Here is a 19050-nt window from a genome sequence, read left to right as displayed (position 1 = left end):
AAATTCAAAGGTATTTTTACGCATGGTAGGACCACTTTTTAAGAACAAGCTTTTAGTTGTCCTTAATACCTAGATTAAAATAGAACATTGTAAAAATTGGTATCTTCCGATGCGCTCTATGCCATTTTTTTTTATGCTTGAAAACCCCCTCGAAAGTTTCAAATAGCCTGACGATGCAATGTTACAGTCTTTTACTGAAATATTATACATTGCAATTAAAAAAAACAACACACATTTTTTCGCATTTAAGGTTTGTATTGAAAAAAGAAATATGCGCCATATCTCTTTTCTTTACACAATATGTGTGAAAACTGATTATGTCAATTTTTAAAACAGACGTTTTCAATTTGTGAAACGATATCCTTACCCTAACCGTTGAATCCAATCCTATGCAATTCGTCCTTGATTTTCAAAAGCTAAGCCAAGACAATTTCCTCCCAATTTCCTGTGTATATAAATTGTGTCATTTATTTAATTTTCAATATTCAAAAAATCAAATGTATTTTAACAATCAATTATTATACAATCGCTTCCTCAATTTCAAAATTCCAACGCGAATACGAAGTCAACTGTAAACATTTTTTTAACTAATTTGAGCGTCAGACATTTGAGATAGAGAGAGAGGGGGGGGGGGGGGGGGGGGGGGGGGAGGTGTAAATTTTGTTCGAGTCTATAATGTATTGCTGAGTGGAAAGACATAATTATCTTCGTAGTAATAGCTGCAGGTCAAAACACGAAATCAATTAAGCTCGGATACAATAAAGCGTTGGTAGTTTCCTGTACCATTCAACCATTGAACAAAACCTCATGTTAAAGTTGTATACTGTATAGTTGGTATTTTTCGTGGAGTATTTTATTTCGCTATATTCATGGTTAGTTAATATACCGTGAAAATAAATGCCCGTAGAATATCATTTACTTATGTATACACTGAAATGTAAAGAAGTGTTTTACTGCATAACGATAACAAGGCGAGATTACACGAAATGTAGGTCTGACAGGGACAACCGTATATAGGAAATAACACCTTAACAGTTTCATTTTTTAGTCAATATTTCAAGTGAACAATTTATCAACAGTGCCTACAGTTTTCACTGAAAACTATATATATGGATGTTAATTAGTAATAATAACATTTCACCTTCATCAGCAATGTAGATATGTCTTGGTTTTTTTTTATTTTAGACGCCATATATCGTATCGAATACGCGTTGCTTCCTTGTAAACAAATGGCTTCCCGCCTGAATCGTCTACTGCTGGAACCAGTGACTTCATGATGTAATCGACAATGTGACAATGCCATTCCTACTTTGCGAGCTCGAGTATGATTGATTATCTGTACGTGTGCATTTGTTTGGGTTAAAAAGACGTTTCGGCATGGACAATGTTTACGTATTCGTCCCCCATTCGTCTGCTCGTGTTTACAATTGGTGCTGCCTCGTTTTCAAAATGGTCACGTGATCTTTAAAAATAATACTTTTCCGGTTTTCCCCAAACAATTTGAGTGGTCAAGTTTTTCATTCGACTGAGAATATATTATAAAAGCACAGACACATGACTAGAATTACATAGAACACATATTCAATAAAAACTGGTCCGATTTTTTTGACAAAGCTTTTAGACACGAGGTCTAAATTCATTTAAAATTCCACACTAAGCTACCTTCTCGAAGTGTGAAAATGTTCTTCGGTTAAAATTTAGTCGATAGAGACCCCGCCCGATGCTACACACGAGATTCCATGTTGATATTGTTTGTCATGACGTTTTGGCTCAAAACAACGTTCCAGTTCTTGATTGGCCACCATACAGTCCAGATATGTACCCAATAGAGCATATGTGGGACGAGCTAGACAGGGGGTTAGGATGCGCGTCAACGTCCCATATAACGTAATAAAGCAACGTCGTCGACCATCCCTCATTGCTGGCCATGGAAACATAAGCGAGATTTAGAAATAGGTACACACTTAACACTGTAACACGATTACTAACCAGGCGGGACACGTGATTAACTAATGATATCGCTATTTAGCCATTCACAGTTAGATTTTAAAATAATTTACGTCCACATCATAGCAAACATTGACAATGGTATCATATACATATGACGTATCGGAATTTTGACAAATATCAACGTCTTTCTGAACGGCTTCGTTAGTATAATATATGTTTGAATACAGTGTTACGATCTGATGAATAACAAAATGTTTGTACATTCTGTATTTGTAAAATGAACACCACTCATGGTTTCTGTAATTGGTCATAAAATGATGAAGTACGTTGTATGTCCTTTCAGCGTTATGCCCGTTGTAACCATATCATTCCATGCGCCACGGCTTAAAGGAGCATTCCTTCATACGGACATCAAAAACATGCACAATATTTATTGATGAAATCTATGTCCGAACGAACAATATATGATTGTTTGTGCCCACAGGTAATGCAAGTAACAAAGAAATGCACACAAAAAAAGACGTATCGTATACAAATACCGTATATAGTGATAGTGAATTAAGAATTTTCAGGACTTAACATTCGAAGAACTTTGTTTTATCTTGAGAGTAGCATCTAGCATCTTCAAATATAGTGAATTTGATCAGTCGAGAACTATATGCCTTCGAGCGTAGGGCAAAGACCTTTCAGTAGAGTGTATTTTTCATCCAGGTATATACGTCTGCAGCCGCAGATGTTTCATATCTATTTATGGTTTTTTTTAAATCAAATAACGCAACCTATTAAAATATAAGCCAATCCTTAAAATATATTTTCCTTCACGCTGAATAATTCATTACATCAACAGAATCAATAAAGTTCGTCTCTGAAATGTTTATGCAGAAAATTAGCATTTAACAGTATTGTGATAGCCAGTTTGGCGTCAAGGCTGACGGCAATAACGTCACTCCCGATCCAAATCTTGTTGAAATGATTACATGAACAAGGACGAAGTGTAAACACGTCACCATTCGGCGTGCGTTCGATTCAAAACAAGCTCAGGTAGGATATGTCTGGAAATTCTACCCACTTGCTGTTTAAGGTTAGGTTTTTATTCAATTCTCGCTATTATCATGTCATATGTTGATCATATCATTTTGGTATTCTCCGAGGCATTTCAGCATCCCTGTCAATCACTAATGATAGGCTATTGGCATTGTTTTATTTTTCATAGGCTCCGCCAGTGTTAACCTTATCGAAGATAATGTCTTCAAAGTAACATTTGATTGCATTTAATTACAGCAGTATCATTATATATACACAGTCGTACCAATCACAAATAATCTGAACACTGCGCTCTGAACATATACAACTAGCACACAATTCAAACGTTTATCAAATAATATGTTATTTTTTTATGAGTATTACCATGTTTTATCATTGGTGTAAATGCCATTGGTTAAAACCAAATTTACAAAGAATGATTTATTGGAAATAAATTGGGTTTTTTTTGCATTTCATCTTTGCAAATGTTTATCAAAATCCTAATGAGTTGAGTGAGTGAGCGAGCGAGCGAGCGGGCGAGTGAGCGGGTGGGTGGGTGAGTGAGTGAGTGAGTGAGTGAGTGAGTGAGTGAGTGAGTGAGTGAGTGAGTGAGTGAGTGAGTGAGTGAGCGAGCGAGCGAGCGAGTGGGTGGGTGGGTGGGTGCGTGAGTGAGTGAGTGAGTGAGTGAGTGAGTGAGTGAGTGAGTGAGTGGGTGAGTGAGTGAGTGCGTGAGTGCGTGAGAGCGTGAGTGAGTGCGTGAGTGATGCTAATGGCAGTCGATCAGTGACCACAGGTTTTGTCGTGTGGATCGTGACACGAGCACATGCACCCATTTAAGTGTAACAAGATGTGTTTTAGAAACATTTCGTCGATATTGCCGAATTTAAAGATCAGAAAATGTATGGTAACAAAACTGATTCTGTGCAGATGTCTTGGTCTAGTTAAAGTTCTATTTCTTGATCACTGTTAGCACTCCTGGGCTATCCTTAGGGTCTTATACTTGGGGTACCCTGGAGAAAGTTTGCATACACATACGCAATAATAGATGTATAACATGAATCATGGAACTGTACATTGTAAAGCTTCTACCTTACTAGATTATATTTAAACTAGTTATAATATTCCATAATAGTCAGTGTAAAAATGATTGATATTTTGTCGCTGTACATACGCACGACACAGTTAGAGGCTTTGATTCAGGTGAACATGACTTGCCGTTGTTGGAGTTCTTTTTATCTTTATTGCTCAAGCTCGAAGGACAAAGCCATCAATCATTTAGATATGTGACGGACAAAATATCAATATTCATGACGCGAGGAACATAACCTCTAAACCTATTGATGTTAAAAGACAAAGCAATTAGTCATTTAGATATGCGACAGAAATCATGTCAACATTCTTCAGGCGAGGGACATAGCCTCTATTTATGGATGTAAAGGTAAGAAAATAGTCATTTAGATATACGAAGGAAAAAAGATACATCGGACAAAATATTGTAACACTTCTTTTTTCCTTATTTTGCATTTTACGTGAAATACATTCCAAATCAAAGGAGTGTATATAATTGTTTATGGTGCAGCGAGTAATTAAAATCGTTCTTTTAAGTTACACTTAGCGTCATTAACTATGTAAAAGGTAAGAGTCGTCAGCGAGTGGCGTCCTTTCTCGATGTTTGCTGTCTCTATTTACACACGCAAATATTTTTGTGTTTGTTCTCTTCTTTACCACGAAGGCGAATACAATTAATTAGTTTTCCATGGTTTCTGCCAAAGACGAAGTATGTTGTATTTCGGTGTTTTAGAAGTTTTGTACTTTAGATTCCATTCATAATTTGGTTCCAAAGGCTTATTTGACGCAAATAGCACAGGGCCTGGATTTATTGAAATAGAAATCTTTGATTGAATTAACTGCATCTAGGCCATTACGGTTTGCATTTTTACATGTCCCCCATGTTCCCTATGACAAAGAAATACATTTTGATCCGTCATATATATAATTTTCTCTCATTTTTTTTAAAGAAATTACACCACTGTAGTATGACGGTAACGTCCAATTGGAACTGTTCGTTCAGCTCAGTACATTTAGATATGTATAACATATCTTTACATATCAATTTTCATTTAAATCGCTTCAATCATGAAATGTTTGTTTGGTAATAAACACCCGTTATTCTGGAACAACCGTGAGAACTCTTCAATAATCACTTGAGATGAGCATGGCCATGTTTATGTTGTGATGGGAGGAGGTTTGCAGTAGAACGTTTTCAGAGTGAGTCTTGCTACCTTGTTGATAAATGCCACTGGAGGAGTGATACAGAATGGCCTGTTAGAGAGGAAGCCTATTTACTCTGTCTATAAATACAGCTGGAAGTTGAAGAGAAAATTACTTGTAATTGAGAAAGATACAAGCTAATAATTCACCCTAACGACAATGTAGCCGTATTTATTTACTAGTAAGCAATGTTTTTGCAGCAGATATCGATTTTTCTTCTTAAGAAAAAATACATTCATTCATTTCCACGGACGCCTAGACTTCAGCATTGGCCGTATCTATAGCGATCTCGTGCCTTGGGTAGGGGGCGCCATGATTGGCGGTATCCATAGCGATCTCGTGACTTGGGTATGGGCGCTCAATTATATAATCACGTGATGATGCAACTAAGTTAAATAGCTTTGGCTATGGATAACGTGGTTGTTTACATCTGTCAAAATCTTGGAATACAGTGACAGTATAAATATATGTTGTTAATAAAAACAATTATTAAGGAAAATCCAGCGTTAAGATATACAATAAAAGAATTCAGGCTAAATCAATTTTGCAAGTCTGATATAATTTATTGCACAATTTGTACAGCATTATCAGAATCATCATCTTCAACATCGTCAGTTTCATCAGATAAAGTGTCCGTTCTCGTCTTCCGGATTTGTTTAGGAACGGACGTCTGCAATGTTCATGGAAACCAGTTCAGATGAATCCGCTCACTTACGCCTTTCCCTTACGGACTTTCCCTGCCATCAAGCACTTCCCAACATATGCTGTTGCTATACAAATCAAACTGTTAATATTGAATCATATTGGTTTTAAATGTCACAAGTTTATCACAACACCTGATGTTTATTTCAACTTCTTACTTCCCTGTTTAATAACTTCAGCCAATCATTGAAAAGCTTTACGCTTTGTGTACTGCCATATTGGAGTGCAAATTATATCATATAATGAGTGTGGGTGTGTTTCCAGTAAATGAAATGTTTACATAGATATATATGCTAACGTTAAAGTGTTTCACAAACTTTTCTGTAACGTCAAAGGATATTGTAGTGGTTACATATATATGTTTGGGTAAGGGCATTGTGATTGCTTCCAGAGCTATCCATTGGACACATATTTGCATTAAACCCGAGTCAGCAAGTAAAGGAGGTTGGAGTTTCATGTAAACATTAATTAACATCGTCCATGAATGGTTATTATTCTTAACTGTGGGACGTGGCAATACCAACACAGTATCATTATTGCAGGTATACATACTCAGTTTACTTCCATATTGGATTAGGACAACGAGCATCTCGAATTGCGTCGACTATAACTGTAAAAATTACTGTTGGAAAATGTAAGCATGAATAATATTTAAAAAAAAAAAAGATGTTTCATATAACTAAGACTTTCCTTTCTTTACAAAAATGAAAAGTGTCCTCAACAATGGTTTGTAAATACCTAAATCCGCTCGTAAGCAGCACGCTGATCAACGGGACTTCATTCGACATTATCCGTGTAGCAATCTATACACACATAACAGTGTTTTAAAACTCAAAACATATATTTATAGAACATGTTTACGGTGTAGTCTCGGGTATCGCTATTTCTCAGACTGATTTTACGAGTAAATCACTGTTTAATGTGTATGATATCTACAGATATAGTCGTTTAAACAGAACCAAAAAAAAATAAAATAAAAATATGCAATACATAAGGAACTAGAAAGAATAATACATTATTCGGGTATATATTCCTGATCAATTTAAAGAGAAGATAAGGGCCTGGCTCGTCATTTTCGCCAATAAGTTTGTATAAATATGGTGAAAAGTGTTTCAACATCTCATGAGCGTCGGATGAGGCAATCAATTCTATGTGTAACCAGTATACTTTGGCCAAAAGTTAATGTGATTGGGAGGGTGATATTTTAGTCCACGATGCTTGTTTTATTTTTCATACTGCGATTCTGGCAAAGTTGTTAAGACATAGATTTGACCGTTTACCAATTTGATGCTTGTTTACCTCATATGTGTTGAGAGTATGTGTACATTGATGAATAACATATCTTTAAGAAAATAGTTGCTTTGATAAAAAGCTTCTTCATCGGCTAACGTTTGATTATTGTGTGATTTATCCTCGGATTTGGTGTTCTAGTACTTCTTTAGCTGTGATATTGCTAAAACTACAGTTTTAGTATAGATATTCGTATACTTATTATTACACTAAAAACATTTATCCAAGCACAGAATCAAATATTGTAACTGAAACTGTTTTCACTGACATAGTTCTTCGGTATTCTAATTTTTCATAGAAAGTATAAATACATTGTTAAATCCGTCCTATTCCTTAATATATTCCATATGCTAAAAGTACATTCGCTTTCTTCTGACTCGTTTCGGATAAAATTTCTTTGCGGCTTCATGCAACGACTTTAAGTAATTTCTCGTTTTCAAGAAATAGTCTCTGATAGTGAAACTACGTAAACAACACATGTACGATATATTCAACTAATGCTATAGAGACAAGACAGTTCAAAAAATGAACCTTTGCTTTATCGAAAACGGTAACTAGTATAAACAAACATAAAAACTCAAACGACATATGTTGACAAGCTCTGGTATTTGAATTATACCTCCTACAGACATCGTGGTCTAGAAAATGTATTTTACCCATTATAAATCAGAATTACAACTAGGATACCAATTGTCCATTGCACATATATATAGTTCTTTATACATTGCACATATATATAAGAATCTTTACCCAGAATTCTCTAGTAATGTTACCACGGCCTGAGGCATAAAGTAAGCATGAGATGGCTTAGCGCAGCACTATACGAGGAAATGCTTACTGACCGAGGGGACATCACTCCCACACACACGAAATCACATATCTTCGACCGCTTCCTTGCACATTAAATGCAATTGGTTAAATTGGATATTTTGAACATAGTGACGGCACATGGAGTCTAGTTGTTATATTCAGAAATCGTAGTTACAGACTCGAGATGTGTTTATGGATGGATGGTGGCTATAAGAATTTGTTAATACAGTCAACGAAAACAATTCAACGTAAAATTAAATCTACATCCGTGCTGATAGCTTCTAGGTGTCGCTTCTGTTGATGGTTGGTTAAATACTTTCTTACAAATTACATAGTGTCTCTCGACATCGGTATTTTGAGACAGGGAATTTTAAAGCTTTCGCATAGCCAGATTTTGCAAAGACATTATGTTTTTGGAATACGTCGGGGTCGATTACAACTATACTATAAGTTTCCACTGTTTCGCTCTAAGAATCTTTGAGAGCCTTTTACAACTGTCGTCCGTGCTTCACTTTGCAGGAATACTATAACAATTGAAAGATGCCAGTTCCCTTAGCTTATTGGATATGCTATAAATGAGCTTTTGACTCTGTATAATACTATCAAGTATAAAGAGAAACAGTTATTATTTAAATATGTAGGAAAACACGTATATAAGTATTTGCAAGCTTAGAGACACAATTATTATCAAGATATAAAGAATCACCTAATATCCAGAGGAAGCTATTGGAGGAAAGGCACATTAGTGAATATATACTTTAAATAAATAGTTATTAATGGCTTAAGTGTATACACAGAGGAGCGAGGAAACAAAAGTGTATTGTTTTAATTAAACATTATGAATTATTAAAATGAATGAAGACATGACGTTAACGTTTCTTCTTTTGTTTTCAGTACCGACCTATGAGGTTGCGGCTATTATCACAGCCCTTGTCAGCACTGCTCTTGTGTTGTTTGTCGGACTTTTCGTCTGTTGGAAGTATCCGTTTTGTCGCTCCAGGACTTTCTGGGACAAACATGCAAAGAAGCTCGTCAGGAAACTATACAGTAAGTGAATGTAGAGTGTGTACCGATAGAAGTTTCATGCAGTGAACATCCCTTTAAATCAATAAACCAACGAAGCACCCATGTTGTCTTATGTACTGAGAACATCAGTCTCATAGCCGGCTGTTGAAAAAGCAAACTCAACATTCTGCTAATTGCAAGTGTCTTATAACTATAGCAATCTTTATGAATCAGATTTTGTCAGTTTGAAAACTAAAGAGGGGCTATTAATTCAATGTTGTAATGGGTTTATGTATTTATAAAATGCATTTATATTTTCTGTGTGGGTGTAAGTGCGAGTGTATTTCTAAATATTTACACTTGGCACCACAGTTTCCTACAGCCTCATTGTTAATCTGGACTGCATCTGTGAACGGAAAGATGTAGTCAAGATCACATGACGTGATTGTTATGTCATTTTGATCAACGTCATGGAAACGCTTCGCTATACGCTACGAATGAAGTAAACGTAGCGATGATAATGATTGCCAACATTGTTAGACATTTTCTTACAATTACGAAATACATTTTTACCTCAAATAATTCATACATAGTGTTTACTTCCTGAAATAGAAAAGGGGTTCTTATAGGACTTCAAGCTATATTTACGACAACACCATCCTACCAAGTGGGTTTTTTCTTTCTAGATTACAACAAGTCAATAAGTTGGGAAGTCTTCGATTTGCTCTATCTTAAACCAATGGTGTTATAGTTTTGAACAGAAATCATTTTGTAACCGTACACTTAATCTTCTTTTGCAGAAGCTATAAATCTCATCGTGTCAAGTGAAGATGGCATAAAGCTTTTAATTAGATAGATGCACACATTCAATTTAGTCATCATAGTTATCACTAGAAGTATAGTGGAAAATGTAGGCAATAGTGTGATTTAACATTTCCGCGTCATTAAGGAAGCCCAAGTTAACAAAAGAGTTTACATGGCTACATCATCAAAATAATGTTGTTGTTTTTTTATTTAATTTTGATAGTTTGAACACAAAACGCCTTCTCTAATCTTATTCTATATTTGATATTGATATTACAGATAAATAGTACATAGAAGTGCGTGAAAAAGTTTGTACCGGAAATGAGTTGGATCTTGAAAGTTATCTATAGAGTAATTGAGTAAACTTTAATCCAGTATATTGTAATATTAGTGTTAAGTCTGACTATGTAAACTTAGCTCTAGTATCGACAGTTCTGACTAACAATCAATTCTGTCTTGACAATTGACATTTTGTTTAAGTTAATACAGAAATGATCGTAAATGGTTCAATACAATCAAGGATGAAGCCTATATACAATGTGGGTGTTTTTCTTTTTTAACATCTGAAGTCCGAGGTTTGATCAGGGTTACGGGAAGTTTATAATACATTCCAATTGCTATTTGTAACATATTGTACTTACAACATCAACACGCAAGATTAGTTCACAGTTTACATTGGCGCGACTACTAAAATAGATACCCTAATATACATGCTTTAGACAAATCAGGATACGGTATGAATGAATGAACGAATGAATGAATGAATGTACGAACGAACGCACGCACGAACGAATGAACGATCGAATTCGTTCCATCAGGTATATGTAGAACGAAGTACACAATGCTTATAGATCTTAACTATAATAATGTCATGATTGTAACTTGTGAAAGCAAAACATGTAGCTAGTCGCACGTAAGAAATATAAATTTGTATTGGTTTATAAACAGGGCACGTTTAGGCACATATGAATGTCCCGCAATTTGCTTAACCCTAAACATAGATTAAAAATACCCATGTTCTCCCTAAGGTATTAAAATGCAAAGTGGTATCACAATTAATGAATTTCAACCCATTCCATATCATAAGAATAACCTATTTTACATTCTGCAATATTCAACTTATGTATTCAAAAGTGCATTTAATATGATGCTAAAAAAGTATGGACATCAGTTTATACTATGAATTAATGTATATGAATTAATCATATATTACTTTCTGTGTTTTTTTCTTCAAATTATTTGCGTTGGGCATTCAAAATAGTCACCATAACATACCCAAATCAATAACGGAGGAACATTAGATACAGTAGTATGTAAACATATATACTACCAAAACTTGATATCTGTTTTTATCAGAACAGGTTGATTCATTGAAATGAACAGCCAATAACATACCAACTAATACTAGTTTTCTATTGGCTCTTTGTTATTCTTAATCTCGCAACAAAAACATTTTATTAGAATTAAAATCGATAAAATGCTTGCAAAACATTAACAAAATTCACACAGAAACCCTGAAAAACTAAACAGAATTTAACCAGGTATTCCGGAAGGGCACAAGCGGATCATGTTTCATTAACGACACCGCATGAAAAAATTGGGATAACAATAACGGAGCTACTTGTCATATCGCTGATCGCTAAACAGTCTCTCAACTTATGCTAACTAAACAGTCTCTCAGTTTCATCGCAAAAGGAAATAGCATACTTCCCCGTCATGATGACAACCACAAGCTACCCCACGGTCAATTATTCTTTTGACAAAAATATTTCTTCAATGTAGCTTTAGCCAAAAGGTATATGGAAAAATCCCAATCAGGATCAATTCCAAACGACAGTTACAGAAATTTGGGCGGCAGCACAAAAAAAAACAGGATAAAAATAGAAAAAACACTTCAGGCTAACTCAACATGACGAAGGGATATAACGTGAAAGATGATCTACTAGAAATCAGTATTTCGGTTGAATTGGTAGAATGAGAACTCGATGATATTGTGATTCATTCATTTTTGTGACTTCAACATGACATATTTTTGGAGTACAATTGTCAATTTTCAAACGGATAACGCTTAACTGGGAATTCAGGAGATCTGTACATAATTGCTCTAGTGAATATTGGTGTCTTCTATTTTTCTTCCTATTTTCGTCATTTTTGTCATGTCTATCTAACAGGTATTCTATATAGTACCTTAAACTTTTGGCGGTAAGTGTGATCAGCACAAGAGTCACTTGTCATCCACGATACATGCGAATGAGTATTTTATGGTTTCTAGCTAGTTTCTCTGATTAACCAATTGATGTAGTTTGTTTTATACAGTTTGATATATTTTCCTATAGCTATATGATAGAGGTGTTTATATTACTGATCAAAAGACTGTTAAAACATATATCTTCATAACGTCAGTTTAGTTTCATGTTAGCCTGTTTGTATTATATGATCCGAAAAAACATGGCCCTTTTCTCCGTGATATTTTAGGGATATTTGTTTAAATCATACATTTCCCCCAAAAAATTTCTGCTTTTTTTAATTTATTTTGATTTAAAATCGGCAATTTTGCTCATAAATCGAGAACGGCATAGAAGCCCAGTTTAGTCACATGTTTTTGAAACGTCAATTATTTAGGTGCCTCCAAACACAGGATGGCTAATGGAAGTAGGTGTACTTTCTTCTTGATAACCTGCCAACCAAGTTGTTGATAGGGACAAGAAATTCTGGGAAAAAAATGATTATCAACAGAAAACAGGTTCATTCCTTCTGATAATTTTACGCCAATAATAAGTAAGTTTGCCATAAAAACCTGAGGCGTGGTTTAGATTGTACAGCCCTTGACAGATTGATCGACGGTTTTCTTGTCAGACCTAGTGTAACAAGCCGATGAAAACGTGTGAAAAACAAATATTTCTTGATATATAAGTAAAAGGCGACATCAAACATTCGCAATTCATGCTAGAACGTTAAGAAATATCACCGCTACCATGATTGACATAGCAAAGATTGTCGAGAGTTTCGATACTTTTATTTCGAATACGAAGAGCCTTTACTTGGCAAATGTTGGTAAGTACTAATCTTAGTTTATTGAATTGTTCGTAGGCTATATCTTTACTTGTGGAATGAAGGTTTTATTTTCGAAAAATGTCTATCTTTTGAACCGAAATTTACGATGTCGTCATCTTATTGGCGGTTTGATGCAATTTATACTTCATTGGGCATGTATCTTGCATCAAGGGTCTCTTCAATTCTGGCATTATTCGTCCATATAGTGAAAATTATTTTATTACTATGTTGATTGTTATTCTTTTATTCTTTAATGCTTCCAACGGTCCCTTATGTCTTTGCTGTCACGTGAAGGTACTGAATCACGCGCCTTTTTGTGTGGAACCCTATTTTTAATATTTTCACTTTAAGCGACTGTGTCATTAAACGTGGTTTTAACTTCACTAGGAAAATCGTATTAGATAATAAGATATTTCACATATGTGTATTTAGAGTAAGACATTATCAGCAATATGTAATTAATATAACTATATTATCATAATCATATTTTGGTACATAAAGAGGATATTTAAAAGTAGCTTCGGTAATACCAAATATATGTCACGAGTGGGTCGGATATTTTGATATTTTCACGAGTGCGCATTGAAATATATTTGGCATTACTGAAGATACTGATAGATATTCGGCTTATTACATTTTTATAGCAAAATATACCGTGTCAGCTTTTAATTTTTCCCTTTTGTGTTTGTAAGCAGTGTTATCATTGGTCAACTCAGAAAAGTGAAATTTTTCACTAGTGAAAAACATCACTTCCATAGAATGACTAATTTTCGATATTTCACTTACAAAAATGTAATAAATTATTATATAACCATCGGTGTAAATAATTACACAGGGAAAATTCGTCAGGTTTTTGTTGAAACTTCTGGGCGACACCAAAAATAAGTTAATTCCTTTGCCGCTATCAATGGAGGATTCGCTTACGAATTGAACATTAAATTACTAATACTATTTCTAGAACCTGTTATAAAAGTCGTATTAACGTTGTAACACAAGTCTGACAACACACATGCAACTATACATCAAGCAAGCAATAATTTGGTATTCATTCTGTGCTATTCTCTTTTTGCCGTAATAATTCTCGTAAATTATTGTTCTTGTAAATCAACGGTTGTCATACATTTTACGACTGCAATCTATCGATTTTGTATGACACTGGCATACAGTGTGTACATAAACGACTGCTATTTATTGCTCTGGTATGACTAAAGTTATCCTTCATTTTAAATCTGTCGTCCCTTGTCTACGAATACCTAACATTCAAAGTTTATCCACTGGTTGTGTCTGGTTGTCATAATTTTATGACGAATGTTTAGTTTCTCCATGGTTGACATTAAAGGCTACATAACTCTATGGTTAATTTAACAGCATTTCTGGATGAGTAAGGTTTCATCTTTACATACCAAATTCAATCCCCCCGTAACGGTCGTGTGATATGGGCAACGCTGGTGGACAAGCATTGATGTCACGGTGCAATAAGACAATACGACTTTCAGTATGGCGATACAAATATTGATTTCTCTGGGGACCTGAGGGCAATTGAGTTTGATATTAACTCATTAAACGTGTATTACGTGCAGAAACAATGTAATTTGAGGACGAAACCCTTCATTATCGTATTGGTTTGCCTCACCGTCTGCCAGGTATTTGTCCTCATCAGGCATTGTCAGGTGATAATTGAATAAAATCCCTAATATGAAAGGGTGTTACGTTGTTTAAACGTTTAATTTTAATGTCATTTTTCGAACTGTTAAACATGCACCTTGATACAATGACAGCAGTAAGGAGGCCATATATCTCATCAACTCTAGTCGAGTCGATGTGCTTCACGACAATTTACTGCACGAAACGTTTTCTCAGGGAGAGAATAACAAAAATCCTGTCAACAGCGGGATAATCTGTGCGTCTTATAAAGTATTATGATTTGCTGGTATTTGTCTGTCATTCTATATTGACTGCCGCTGTCGTTGTTAATGCTGTTTATACCGAAATCGTCTTTCCATATGCGACGATGTAAGGATACAAATACGTGGAACTGATTTAAAGACATTTTTGTAATTGTTTGTCTAGATTTCACCTGAGGCTTCTGTGGTTTTTCGCTAATGCGTGGATGTCTGTAATAGGTTGACAAGTTTACATGGTTAAGGTTTAATGAGTTTCCGTGGTGTGGCTGTAATACCTGTCGTGGGTAGGGAGTGAACGGGCTACAGGATGAGGGATGACAAAGCCTGATGTGACCTCATGATGCCAGGGCACGGCCGTATGTGAGGCGTGTGTCCTCTGCCTGTGATATGTCCGTGTACAAGTGATGAGATCGATCTGTGGTATACGCCACAACGCACACCTCTCTCTCCTCTCGGTATTAAGCGAATTAGAAGCGCGGTGTTATAATGGCATCGTGCCGTAGGTAAATGACACGTAAATGCACACCCTGTCGCACAGTCGGGTCGTTTACACACTTATGTCACCAGGACTGGTGTGGCGGCCGGGAGACATCACTCAGAATTATTTTTTTTTCACAAACATATACTTTGACATTATTATCCGGAATTCAGAAATCTTTCTTCGAGTGACATGATTCGCTTTTGAGAGATGACAATATTTGCAATAGATTATTTCAATCCGACAGCAAGGATGGGGTTGCTCTTTACAAAGTTTATCAACCAGCTTAATATATCTGACACTATTCGTCTGCCTACAGGTAGATTCCACCGAGAGAGGGAAAAACCTGAGGATACCCGAAGTCTCGTGATGGGGCCATTACTTCGAAGGAGACAGTCGGAACAGACCAAGTTTGTGGTACCACAGATTTTTGTCGACTATGGTAGTAGGAGGACTTCCTATGCATCCGACTATGTGCGCAGGTGCTCTGCAGAAAGCGGAAGTAGTCGAAGGACATCTTTGGCGTCTGTTGACACAGACAGGCGTGGTTCCGGAAGTAGTATTAGCAGCAGGCGGACGTCGCTAGCGTCGGACGCGGACCGCCGCGGGTCGGCGTCCAGTGTTTGTTCAAGACGTACGTCACTATTATCCTCTGAATGTCCGTCTAGACGAGGGTCTGGAAGTAGCAAAAGTGGCATTAGTAGCCGGAAAAGCTCGGACGCCAGCAGGTTTGGTGATACCGACGAACTTCTGGCAGGTGAGTGTGCTGTTGATTAATTTTTCCTTTCAATTTTGACCATAAAAGTAAAACTTGTTAATTGTATCATTTTAGCCACTTGAATAAATTTGTGTTTAATGATCCAATCATGAGCATGTTGCAGGTTAAGTTCATCTCGTTGAACACTGTTTCACTACAATGTTGACCATGTGTTCGCCCTGCAATGTAAGCCTTATCAAGCATTTTCATTTTCCCTCAAGTGTCCACAATGTCTTGCTTTTCCTGGAATGTTGGTCACAATTTTGCGTAAATCTGTAAAACAGGCACATAGAGTTTTTATACCTACCTAATTACTCAGTGTCACAATGATTTGTGAACTGCTATGAGAAGGCTGTGTATGTCGTTGTGATTCAGTGGTATATAAAACTCAAAATTATGTTTATTATTATATTCTGTGTTCTTGTATTCCCTTGTTTAATTTAAATCTGATTGTAAAGTATCTCCTGTTTTGCCCATTGGTATATTTAGTGTTAGTAAACATGATATATGTCTATCATCCATTGTAGTATAACATCTTTTGTTCGTTTGCCTATCGCTATGTAAATCCTTCTCATTTAAGTTTTTAGTGTTATTGTATGTTTTCTTTACATCTATTACAAATTACAAATCTGTAAGTGCTTCCTCCCAAATGAGATAATTAATTAATGGAAAAATAATTTTTAGAGCAATTAAAGAACAGTTTAGGGAAGCTTCCGGTGTCGTTTGCAAAACATATCCTGCGCGTATTTTTTTCGTAAGTCTACACCAGGTAGTTACTCTTATTGACCACAAATATATTCTTTCAGATTTCTCCGACTCGGAAGTCATAGAAGAGGAGTTTCTAGATGAGTTGCAAAAGCAGGAAGTGCGCAGGTCCAGCCTCGAGGAGGTGTCTTCCGGTAAGACAGGACAGGAAAGGGAGAAGAAGAAGCCGTACCGACGAAGTCACTCATTGGCGGAAATCCGGCGGCCTACACACGTGTTCTTACCCGAAGGTATATTTTATACATTATATTTAACACCTTACTTTATATATTAGTATTACTTTCTTTGGCAGACGACTATGAAAGAATTGTCTCGTCACTTACTTATCTTATGGACACTAAAACTTTTGACATAACACTATTTAAAATGCAAACTTATTTTATTGCGAATTATGTTATATTAACTTATATTAATTACGCTTGTTGGCCGGGATTGAAGCGCGCGAGGGTTCCTACTAGGGCAGGAAACCGGAGATCGGGGGAAAACACACGTAGTCGGGCAGGTTACCCCATATCTTTTCACGTCAGGTCGGGGAATTGAACTCCGGTCGCCTGGGTGAAAGGCAAGTGTTAACACTGTGCCACGAGATCACCTGACTCATCACACTATTTTAAAGACTATAGAGAATAGAGTCAATTTTTTTTCTGTTTAAACCACAATAATAATCACCTGTCTGTGATATTGTATGATAATATTATTGATTTAATCAAGTTCCGTGCGGTAATGTGCAAATCATATATTTTTTCCCTGACATTTAAGGATATCAAATAATGGGTTATTCATTGATGACTTCAACTACAAGCTGACACGAACGGATCTCTTAACGATACGATGTCATTGATAAATAAGATATATTGCATTTCTCACCGAGTGAGTGACAGGTACTGTTAGAACACGTGCAGATCTCAGAAAACATTCACAAGGTATGACATGCCGTCATCGACCAAACTCCGACAAAAGCAAATAACATTTTTAAAGAGAAGAAATTTATCTGCATTTTCTTGCCACAAATAGCGTGATGACGTCATACATTTTTGATATCCTAAATCAATCCAGTAACTCACCAGATCTATTTAGATATTCAAATAAGTATTTACTCAAGTAATCACCGTGTATTTTGTTATGTAGTTATCAGCTGTTTCGGTATATATTTCTATGGTTTTAGTATTTGCACTTTCAAATCACAGTATCGTACAGATGATATACGGTGTGTTTAAAATGTTTCCCTGTGTGAGTTCTATGTGTGTTCTATGTGTGTTCCGTGTATGTTCTCTGCGTGCTCTGTGTGTTATATACGCGTATGTTTTCTTTCATCCTTGTATCTTTTGCGAAAACACAATAGACGCCGTATTGATTTCAACCAATAAGTATATTAGTATCAAAGATATTCGATGGGCAGAGACACAATGACACCATTAACTTTAATGCCAATACAGAAATCATACCACAGGTATTTCGAAATCTGAAAACTGATTTCAGGAAATAATGAGGCTTGTAAATCCTAAGAAATAAAATAGAATAAAAGCATTGTGGATAGGTGATTAGTACACTGTTAGGCATGCAATACGCACCAACACCAGGATTTGAACAGGCTATTTGTGGTGACATCCGTCGTGTGTCTGGCCGCGTCGTGACAACATTTTATAGCTAGGTATCAGTAAATCAGCCTGACTGTATGGTGTTGACTTTGGGAATACATCGTCAAATGAGTAGAGACATCTAAAACTATCAATATATAAAAAGTGTCTGATCAACACGATCTACTGCTTCAGGGTTGTCGATGAAACCATTTAACCTTTAACGTATAATGGTAATGGCGACAACTATTACAGGAAAACATGTTTACTTAATTACTATCGCGACGTGACCTAGATAACGGGATAAAGTTTGGAACAGTTTCGCGCGTGCGTGCATTATTGGGGCACATGCGTAGTCCACTGATCTAAAAAATGACCAATTACAAACGTCGTTACATCGCCGACCAGATTTAACGTAATCAACTAAATACTCTGTAACACACATCTCAATCAAAATGAAATTTTAACAATCACTACTTTATTCCAATTAACTGTTTAGATGCACACAAAAAACTAACCCAACCTTAAGACTAACCATAATCCCAAATAAAAATAATCACAGAAGTATCTTACCGCACAGGAAAATTAATTCTTTAACACATTCTAAAACACTCTCATCTTCAAACTGAATTTGATATCATTATCTAATTCATTCCTTTT

General features: G+C 35.8%; 1 protein-coding gene across 2 annotated transcripts in view; it reads left to right on the top strand.

The window, feature by feature from the left end:
* The window catches only part of LOC117323374 (synaptotagmin-7-like), a 99265-nt gene that overhangs the window by 67220 nt on the left and 12995 nt on the right, over positions 1-19050 (top strand). The window contains exons 2-4 of one of the 2 annotated variants that reach the window (XM_033878551.1): positions 8941-9093; positions 15611-16048; positions 16855-17043. In XM_033878551.1, coding sequence (XP_033734442.1) covers positions 8941-9093; positions 15611-16048; positions 16855-17043 — 780 coding nt within the window. Of the gene's footprint in view, positions 1-8940; positions 9094-12818; positions 12910-15610; positions 16049-16854; positions 17044-19050 lie in introns of those variants that run through there. The other variant, XM_033878552.1, reaches the window with a different exon arrangement.

Source organism: Pecten maximus, chromosome 3 (genome assembly GCF_902652985.1).
Source record: "Pecten maximus chromosome 3, xPecMax1.1, whole genome shotgun sequence".
Lineage (NCBI taxonomy): Eukaryota > Metazoa > Mollusca > Bivalvia > Pectinida > Pectinidae > Pecten > Pecten maximus.
Note: the sequence above shows the minus strand (reverse complement) of the source record. Positions and strands in the feature narration are given on the sequence as shown.